The sequence below is a fragment of the Oncorhynchus nerka genome, unplaced genomic scaffold (assembly GCF_034236695.1).
Source record: "Oncorhynchus nerka isolate Pitt River unplaced genomic scaffold, Oner_Uvic_2.0 unplaced_scaffold_5227, whole genome shotgun sequence".
Lineage (NCBI taxonomy): Eukaryota > Metazoa > Chordata > Actinopteri > Salmoniformes > Salmonidae > Oncorhynchus > Oncorhynchus nerka.
Window position 1 is genome coordinate 1 of NW_027036083.1, and position 10991 is coordinate 10991.

General features: G+C 46.4%; 1 protein-coding gene across 1 annotated transcript; it reads right to left on the bottom strand.

Annotated features, from left to right (window-relative positions):
• Window positions 1-8830: 8830 nt before the first annotated feature.
• LOC135566389 (hepatocyte growth factor-like) lies at window positions 8831-10093 on the bottom strand (the record flags this gene model as incomplete). The annotated part of the gene is made up of 3 exons (XM_065014119.1): window positions 8831-8945; window positions 9557-9669; window positions 9940-10093. Coding segments are annotated over 3 exons (382 nt in total), but the record flags the coding sequence as incomplete, so codon positions are not given.
• Between the last annotated feature and the right edge of the window lie 898 nt (window positions 10094-10991).

Here is a 10991-nt window from a genome sequence, read left to right on the forward strand (position 1 = left end):
TGCAGATCTGAATGAATGATATTCTTGTTAAATACTTTTTCTTTGCATAGTTGAATGTGCTGACAACAAAATCACAGAAAAATTATCAATGGAAATCAAATGTATCAACCCATGGAGGGTCTGGATTTGGAGTCACACTCAAAATTAAAGTGGAAGACCACACTACAGGCTGATCCAACTTTGATGTAGTGTCCTTAAAACAAGTCAAAATGAGGCTCAGTAGTGTGTGTGGCCTCCACGGGCCTCCTCCTCCTACGGCCTCCTCCACGTCTCCTGATTTACTGGCCTGTCTCCTGGTAGCGCCTCCATGCTCTGGACACTACGCTGACAGACACAGCAAACCTTCTTGCCACAGCTCGCATTGATGTACCATCCTGGATGAGCTGCACTACCTGAGCCACTTGTGTGGGTTGTAGTCTCCGTCTCATGCTACTACTAGAGTGAAAGCACCACCAGCATTCAAAAGGGACCAAAACATCAGCCAGGAAGCATAGGAACTGAGAAGTGGTCTGTGGTTATCACCTGCAGAACCACTCCTTTATTGGGGGTGTCCTGCTAATTGCCTATAATTTCCACCTGTTGTCTATTCCATTTTCACAACAGCATGTGACATTTATTGTCAATCAGTGTTGCTTCCTAAGTGGACAGTTTGATTTCACAGAAGTGTGATTGACTTGGAGTTACATTGTGTTGTTTAAGTGTTCCCTTTGTTTTTTTGAGCAGTGTACATTAGTTCAGCGGAAGGGTCAGGGGAGACACACATGAGAGCGAGAGTGCGAGAGAGAGAGGGAGAAGAGAGAAAAAAATAGAGAAACAGATGGATAATGGAGGGAGAGAAAGAGAAAGAGAGTGAAACAGATGAGGCTATACTCGGCCTTGTCTCAGGATGGTAAGTTGGTGGTTAAAGATATCCCTCTAGTGGTGTGGGGGCTGTGCTTTGGCAAAGTGGGTGGTGTTATAACCTTCCTGTTTGGCCCTGTCTGAGGGTATCATCGGATGGGGCCACAGTGTCTCCTAACCCCTCCTGTCTCAGCCTCCATTATTTATGCTGCAGTAGTTTGTGTCGGGGGCTAGGGTCAGTTTGTTATATCTGGAGTACTTCTCCTGTCTTATCCGGTGTCCTGTGTGAATTTAAGTATGCTCTCTCTAATTCTCTCATTCTCTCTTTCTGTCTCTCTCTCGGAGGACCTGAGCCGTAGGACCATGCCTCAGGACTACCTGGCATGATGACTCCTTGCTGTCCCCAGTCCACCTGGCCGTGCTGCTGCTCCAGTTTCAACTGTTCTGCCTGCGGCTATGGAATCCTGACCTGTTCACCGGATGTGCTACCTGTCCCAGACCTATTATTTGACCATGCTGGTCATTTATGAACATTTGAACATCTTGGCCATGTTCTGTTATAATCTCCACCCGGCACAGCCAGAAGAGGACTGGCCACCCCTCATAGCCTGGTTCCTCTCTAGGTTTCTTCCTAGGTTTTGGCCTTTCTAGGGAGTTTTTCTATAACGTGCTTCAACACCTGCATTGCTTGCTGTTTGGGGTTTTAGGCTGGGTTTCTGTACAGCACTTTGAGATATCAGCTGATGTACGAAGGGCTATATAAATAAATGTGATTTGATTTGATGATGGAGAAATAAAAATACAAAAAAAGAGATGCTGAGACATGGAAAGAGAGCAACAGAAGAGATGCTGAGACATGGAAAGAGAGCAACATAAAATATGCTGAGACATGGAAGGAGAGCAACAGAAGAGATGCTGAGACGTGGAAAGAGAGCAACAGAAGAGATGCTGAGACATGGAAAGAGAGCAACAGAAGAGATGCTGAGACATGGAAAGAGAGCAACAGAAGAGATGCTGAGACAAGGAAAGAGAGCAACAGAAGAGATGCTGAGACATGGAAAGAGAGCAACAGAAGAGATGCTGAGACATGGAAAGAGAGCAACAGAAGAGATGCTGAGACATGGAAAGAGAGCAACAGAAGAGATATTGAGACATGGAAAGAGAGCAACAGAAGAGATGTTGAGACATGGAAAGAGAGCAACAGAAGAGATGTTGAGACATGAAAAGAGAGCAACAGAAGAGATGCTGAGACATGGAAAGAGAACAACAGAAGAGATGCTGAGACATGGAAAGAGAGCAACAGAAGAGATGCTGAGACATGGAAAGAGAACAACAGAAGATATGCTGAGACATGGAAAGAGAGCAACAGAAGAGATGCTGAGACATGGAAAGAGAACAACAGAAGAGATGCTGAGACATGGAAAGAGAGCAACAGAAGAGATGCTGGAGACATGGAAAGAGAGCAACAAAAAGAGATGCTGAGACATGGAAAGAGAGCAACAGAAGAGATGCTGAGACATGGAAAGAGAACAACAGAAGAGATGCTGAGACATGGAAAGAGAGCAACAGAAGAGATGCTGAGACATGGAAAGAGAACAACAGAAGAGATGCTGAGACATGGAAAGAGAGCAACAGAAGAGATGCTGAGACATGGAAAGAGAGCAACAGAAAATATGTTGAGACATGGAAAGAGAGATGGAGAATAAAAAAATGAATAGAAAGAAAACCAGAGGGGCCTTCCTATCAGCAGCTCGGCTCAGCCCTCAACCCCAACGCCTTCCTATGAGCAGCTCGGCTCAGCCCTCAACCCCAACGGCAGGGCCCGTTCTTGGGGAGGGCCGGCTCGGCACTCCCCCCTGTGCCCTCCGACCTCCATAGAACTCCACTAATGCACAACATCACTCATCCCATTGCCAGAGGAAACGCAGAGATCTAACTTAGACCACGAGAGAGTATTCAGGGAAATAGTGGGAGACCAGTCTGCTATGAACCAAAACCCTTCCATCCATGTGGTAGTCCAATGCCCAGTCCAGAGACAACCACAAGCCCAGAAGCCCCCTAGACACTAGTGTAGATCTGACCATATTACTTGCACCTATACCATTAAGTTGCATCCACATGTAGTACCAAGGATCTAGGAGCTTATTTTGGACAGGGCCAGACTTCAACTTGGACCTGACCGACTGCCTGCCAACAGCCAAAAACATAATGAGTTGAGTCCTACTTATTAACATATCAACACGTTCCTTTAACGTCATAAAAGTCTATCAGAATGTCATTGAAAAAAATACAGGATTTCACTTTATCTGGTGAGCTGCACCCCCAGCTCCACATGAGGAGAGAGTGGAGCCAGTAAGAAGATTTACTGCCTGCCTGTCTGTCTGTATATACAGTATAGAGGAGGAAAGAAAGTAATGATGTTGGGCTAACAGATGTTAGCCAACTATTCATCTCCTTGTCGAGGAGGGGTCCCTATGGTGTTGCAGGCAGACACTATGCACATAGGTCTGGCTCTCTATTTGGACCTCTCCCTCTTTTTCTCCACATCCATCACTGTGTCTCTCTCACTGTCTCGCTACGTCTCTCTCACTGTGTGTCTCTCTCTGTGTTTTGCTGTGTCTCTCTCACTGTGTCTCCCTCTCTTTGTCTCTCTCTGGGTCTCTCATGTGTCTTTCTCTCTCTCTCTCTGTGTGTGTGTCTCTCTCTCTCTCTCTTTCTGTGTGTGTGTGTGTCTCTCTCTCCCCATCTCTCTCTCTGGACAAGGATAAGCACACCAGCTTGTCTTTAGATTTAGCCCCAGTAAACTGGAAACTGGAAAACTGCATGCTGAAATGACAGCATTATGATCCAGCGGGAAATGATACAACAAGTTCAAAATGTTACAATGAAGAACTCTGGAACCAGATAAAAACAGCCCTCAAACTCAACTCTGGACCTTCCATTGTTCCCCTCTAATCAGGGACTGATTTATACCTGGGACACCAGGTGTGTGCTGATTTATACCTGGGACACCAGGTGTGTGATTCCTCTAATCAGGGACTGATTTATACCTGGGACACCAGGTGTGTGATTCCCTCTAATCAGGGACTGATTTATACCTGGGACACCAGGTGTGTGATTCTCCTCTAATCAGGGACTGATTTATACCTGGGACACCAGGGTGTGATTCCTCTAATCAGGGACTGATTTTACCTGGGACACCCCCTCTAATCAGGGACTGATTTATACCTGGGACACCAGGTGTGTGATTCCCCTCTAATCAGGGACTGATTTATACCTGGGACACCAGGTGTGTGATTCCCCTCTAATCAGGGACTGATTTATACCTGGGACACCAGGTGTGACTGATTTATTCCCCCTCTAATCAGGGACTGATTTATACCTGGGACACCAGGTGTGTGCTTCCCCTCTAATCAGGGACTGATTTATACCTGGGACACCAGGTGTGTGATTCCCTCTAATCAGGGACTGATTTATACCTGGGACACCAGGTGTGCTTCCCCAATCAGGACTGATTTATTCCCCTCTAATCAGGGACTGATTTATACCTGGGACACCAGGTGTGTGATTCTCCTCTAATCAGGGACTGATTTATACCTGGGACACCAGGTGTGTGATTCTCCTCTAATCAGGGACTGATTTATACCTGGGACACCAGGTGTGTGCTTCCCCTCTAATCAGGGACTGATTTATACCTGGGACACCAGGTGTGTGATTCCCCTCTAATCAGGGACTGATTTATACCTGGGACACCAGGTGTGTGATTCTCCTCTAATCAGGGACTGATTTATACCTGGGACACCAGGTGTGTGATTCCCCTCTAATCAGGGACTGATTTATACCTGGGACACCAGGTGCTTCCCCTCTAATCAGGGACTGATTTATACCTTCCCCTCTAATCAGGGACTGATTTATACCTGGGACACCAGGTGTGTGATTCCCCTCTAATCAGGGACTGATTTATACCTGGGACACCAGGTGTGTGATTCTCCTCTAATCAGGGACTGATTTATACCTGGGACACCAGGTGTGTGATTTCCCTCAATCAGGGACTGATTTATACCTGGGACACCAATCAGGGACTGTGGGACACCAGGTTGATTCCCCTCTAATCAGGGACTGATTTATACCTGGGACACCAGGTGTGTGATTCCCTCTAATCAGGGACTGATTTATACCTGGGACACCAGGTGTGATTCTCCCTAATCAGGACTGATTTATACCTGGGACACCAGGTGTGTGATTCCCCTCTAATCAGGGACTGATTTATACCTGGGACACCAGGTGTGTGCTTCCCCTCTAATCAGGGACTGATTTATACCTGGGACACCAGGTGTGTGATTCTCCTCTAATCAGGGACTGATTTATACCTGGGACACCAGGTGTGTGCTTCCTCAATCAGGGACTGATTTATACCTGGGACACCAGGTGTGATTCTCCTCTAATCAGGACTGATTTATACCTGGGACACCAGGTGTGTGCTTCCCCTCTAATCAGGGACTGATTTATACCTGGGACACCAGGTGTGTGATTCTCCTCTAATCAGGGACTGATTTATACCTGGGACACCAGGTGTGTGCTTCCCCTCTAATCAGGGACTGATTTATACCTGGGACACCAGGTGTGTGATTCCCCTCTAATCAGGGACTGATTTATACCTGGGACACCAGGTGTGTGATTCCCCTCTAATCAGGGACTGATTTATACCTGGGACACCAGGTGTGTGATTCCCCTCTAATCAGGGACTGATTTATACCTGGGACACCAGGTGTGTGCTTCCCCTCTAATCAGGGACTGATTTATACCTGGGACACCAGGTGTGTGATTCTCCTCTAATCAGGGACTGATTTATACCTGGGACCACAATCAGGGGATTTATACCTGGGACACCAGGTGTGATTGCTTCTAATCAGGGACTGATTTATACCTGGGACACCAGGTGTGATTCCCTCTAATCAGGGACTGATTTATACCTGGGACACCAGGTGTGTGATTCCCCTCTAATCAGGGACTGATTTATACCTGGGACACCAGGTGTGTGATTCTCCTCTAATCAGGACTGATTTATACCTGGGACACCAGGTGTGTGATTCCCCTCTAATCAGGGACTGATTTATACCTGGGACACCAGGTGTGTGATTCCCTCTAATCAGGGACTGATTTATACCTGGGACACCAGGTGTGTGATTCCCCTCAATCAGGGACTGATTTATACCTGGGACACCAGGTGTGTGATTATCCTCTAATCAGGATTTATACCTGGGACACCAGGTGTGTTCTCTCTAATCAGGGACTGATTTATACCTGGGACACCAGGTGTGTGCTTCCCTCTAATCAGGGACTGATTTATACCTGGGACACCAGGTGTGTGATTCCCTCTAATCAGGGACTGATTTATACCTGGGACACCAGGTGTGTGATTCCCCTAATCAGGGACTGATTTATACCTGGGACACCAGGTGTGTGATTCCCTCTAATCAGGACTGATTTATACCTGGGACACCAGGTGTGTGATTCCCCTCTAATCAGGGACTGATTTATACCTGGGACACCAGGTGTGTGATTCTCCTCTAATCAGGGACTGATTTATACCTGGGACACCAGGTGTGTGATTCCCCTCTAATCAGGGACTGATTTATACCTGGGACACCAGGTGTGTGATTCCCCTCTAATCAGGGACTGATTTATACCTGGGACACCAGGTGTGTGATTCTCCTCTAATCAGGGACTGATTTATACCTGGGACACCAGGTGTGTGGTGGGACACCAGGTGTGCTGATTATCCCCTCTAATCAGGGACTGATTTATGGGACACCAGGTGGATTCCCCTCTAATCAGGGACCAGGTGTGTGATTCCCCTCTAATCAGGGACTGATTTATACCTGGGACACCAGGTGTGTGATTCTCCTCTAATCAGGGACTGATTTATACCTGGGACACCAGGGTGTGTGATTTATTGGGACACCCTCTAATCAGGGACTGATTTATACCTGGGACACCAGGTGTGTGATTCCCCTCTAATCAGGGACTGATTTATACCTGGGACACCAGGGTGTGATTCCCTCTAATCAGGGACTGATTTATACCTGGGACACCAGGTGTGTGATTCCCCTCTAATCAGGGACTGATTTATACCTGGGACACCAGGTGTGTGCTTCCCCTCTAATCAGGGACTGATTTATACCTGGGACACCAGGTGTGTGCTTCCCCTCTAATCAGGGACTGATTTATACCTGGGACACCAGGTGTGTGATTCCCCTCTAATCAGGGACTTATTTATACCTGGGACACCAGGTGTGTGATTCTCCTCTAATCAGGGACTGATTTATACCTGGGACACCAGGTGTGTGATTCTCCTCTAATCAGCGACTGATTTATACCTGGGACACCAGGTGTGTGCAATTAATGATCATGTAGAAGAGAAAAGCAGCAGGCTCTGGACCTTGTAGGGTAAGACATGAGTACCCTGCAATAGACAAACCTCCAAATACACTTTAATACAACTGACTACACAACCTTTACCTAACAAGCTACTATACCAACTTCAAAATACTCCTTTAGTGATATTACAATCCAAGTCCTAACATCAGACAGCAGATGTAAGCCCTGAAGAGTCACACCTGCAATCAGTGATCAGTCAAGCATTCCAATAATAGTTACATGAAACCCAAATGATGCATGTTTCATTATGTGTAATTCTCACACACCGGGACAGTCTCGAGGGGAACAAACTTGTGTTGTGGTTCAACTGGAGGGTGCTATGATGCATTCAGTTACTCGTCAGAAAAGGTCGCTGAACTAGGCTGTATATCAAACGCAGGAATATTTAGAGGTCTGTACATCTGTCTGTGTGCATATCCATCTCTCTGTCTGTCTGTGCATATGTGATTCATTCAATCAGTCAGACAGTTTGCATGAATAATCTGCCAGCTGATCAAGGGGGAGGGGAGGAGGGGGAGAGTCAAGGTGTCCTGGGGGAGGTGAGAGTGGGCCCTGTATTTTCATCTGGGTCGGAGGCTTGCATTTTTCTCATGTCTGTGGCTTAGTGAGCTCGGCTGGAGAGCACATAGCACATTACCTCTGTCTATACATCTCTACTCTCTCTGCACTCTCTTTACTCTCTCTCTCTTCTCTCTCTCTACACTTTCTTTCTTTCTCTCTCTCTCTCTACACTCTCTCTACACTCTTTCTACACTCTCTCTACACTCTCTTTCTCTCTCTCTCTCTACTCTCTCTACACTCTTTCTCTACTCTCTCTCTCCCTTCACTCTCTCCTTCCTTATGTTTCTTTCTTTTTCTCTCTCTATCCATCTGTTTCTTTATCTCCCCCTTTCCCCCTTTCCCTGCCTGCTTTCTCTCTTTCGTTCACTCCCTCCCTCCCTCTTTCTCTCTCCACTCTTCTATAACTTCATCTCCATTATCTCCTCTCTCCTTCCTCTCCGACCCCAAACATTGCTGTTAAAATGTCTTGTGGCTAACGAGCAGTGCTAACAAGAACCTGGCTCCAAACCATCATTAGATATTCACTGGTCTCGCTTATCTTAACCTGAGAGCTTTTCCTGCTGTACCTACTGTACTTGATGACCTTTCCTCTTTCCTTTCTGCCAACCCTCCCTCCCTCTCTGACAGTTTGTTTTTTGTTTAACTAGAGCGATGTAAGACGGGATAGGTCCAGGGGGGGTAGGATGTGGGTGTGTGTGTGTGTGTTAGGTGTGTATGTGTGTGTGTCATAACGCTACAGTGTTTAAGTGATGTATGAGTGTTTGTCTCTTCCATTCACTGATGTGAGAAGAGGGGGAGACATTCTGTCTCAAAGAGTTTTACACAGAAGGAGCTCAACTCATTAACCATCTGAGTATGTCACCCAACAATCCCACTTTAGCCTACAAGGCCCAACACTAACAAAGCCTTAGAAATATCACAGACTGACAAATCTGCATATCCCACAGAAAAATAACATTTAAAAATTTGGTAAAATAGAGAAAATTACGTGTGTTCGTGAGGGAAGGATTCAGTCCATGACTGACAGGGAATCTTGGCCTTGGTTACCGCCCTCCTGCCTTTGTAGTTCACCCCGGAACCGATGATACACTCCCTCACATAATCTAAAAATGCCAAGACGAGAGAGAAAGACAGAGACACAAACAATAATGTCAGAGTTAGCAAAACACTGTCATTATTTGCATGGAAGATATAGCTCCCTAAAGTTAATTAAATGTCACTTTGGGGCGTTTCGTCAATTCTCAAGCGCGAGACTCCACAGCTTAAACAATCCCTTGGGTCCAAACTGTAAACAGCGGCCATGTTGTTTATGCTCTGGTTGGTTCACTGCATGTTTGTGTGTGCACATCTCTGGCCACTGGAGTTACATAACTAGAGCGGGAAGGCAGTTGTTGTGTCAACAGACATCGAGAGCTCTTAAACCTTAGAAAGTCAAGCTCGAAGGATCCGTCACACCACAAGAACCATCACTCTAGACAAACAACATATCTGCATTGCTATAAACGTCTATAAACTTTCCACTGACATTTCAGAACATTTCGGAGAAAAGAGAGAGAGTGTATAATGCCATGTTTGAGGCAGATTTCGCTAAGTCAACATTAACGGTTATCCAGCGTTTTTTCCAAGACAACATTTTACGAGGCTTTGGAGGGGGAAAAGCGACAGTGTAAGGCTAAAATGTCATGTTTGAGCTAAAGTCAACAGTTATATTTACCTTTTTTCTCATAAAGGTCAAAGTTCACCCTGTGTTCCCTGTGAGCACTGTCCATGAAGCGGTCAAAGGGAAGCAAGTGGCATTTCCTGTTTTGATGGTCAAAGTAGAATGCCCTGAAAGAACAGACAGGAAGTAGTTGAGAGATGAGCACTGGGTGATAATAAATATGAAGGCTGTATGAAGGGAGCAGGGGGAAAGAGGGAAAATGTAGGTCACTGGAGAGAGAGAAAGATGGAGAAACAGTGAGTGAGTGAGTGAGTGAGTGCGAGAGAGAGAGAGAGAGAGAGAGAGAGAGAGAGAGAGAGAGAAACGTGTGTGAAACAGTTGTGAATTTTGCATGCATCTGTCTCTATGACCATCTTTTTTGTTTGTGTGAGATGCACCTGCAGGTGAAGGTTTTCTTGTTCTTGCTGCACTTGCGAGCACAGTGCTCCAGCGAGCGGCTGTTCTTAACCATGGAGGGCTGGGGGCAATCTGGACACAGCAGCCTGGTGTCCTCACTCTTCTGGTACTGCTGTAACAACTGCTTCCTGCACTCTGAGACAGGACAGAGATGATACTTCTGTAACGACTGCTTCCTGCACTCTAAGACAGGACAGAGATGATACTTCTGTAACGACTGATTCCTGCACTCTGAGACAGGACAGAGATGATACTTCTGTAACGACTGCTTCCTGAACTCTGAGACAGGACGGAGATGATACTTCTGTAACAACTGCTTCCTGCACTCTGACACAGGACAGAGATGATACTTCTGTAACGACTGCTTCCTGCACTCTGAGACAGGACAGAGATGATACTTCTGTAACAACTGCTTCCTGCACTCTGACACAGGACAGAGATGATACTTCTGTAACGACTGCTTCCTGCACTCTGAGACAGGACAGAGATGATACTTCTGTAACGACTGCTTCCTGCACTCTGAGACAGGACAGAGATGATACTTCTGTAACGACTGCTTCCTGCACTCTGAGACAGGACAGAGATGATACTTCTGTAACGACAGCTTCCTGCACTCTGATACAGGACAGAGATGATACTTCTGTAACGACAGCTTCCTGCACTCTGAGACAGGACAGAGATGATAATTCTGTAACGACTGCTTCCTGCACTCTGAGACAGGACAGAGATGATACTTCTGTAACGACTGCTTCCTGCACTCTGAGACAGGACAGAGATGATACTTCTGTATGACTGCTTCTTGCACTCTGAGACAGGACAGAGATGATACTTCTGTAACGACTGCTTCCTTCACTCTGATACAGGACAGAGACGTTACTTCTGTAACGACTGCTTCCTGCATGCTGAGACAGGACAGAGATGATACTTCTGTAACGACTGCTTCCTGCACTCTGAGACAGGACAGAGATGATACTTCTGTAATGACTGCTTCCTGCACACTGAGACAGGACAGAGATGATACTTCTGTAACGAC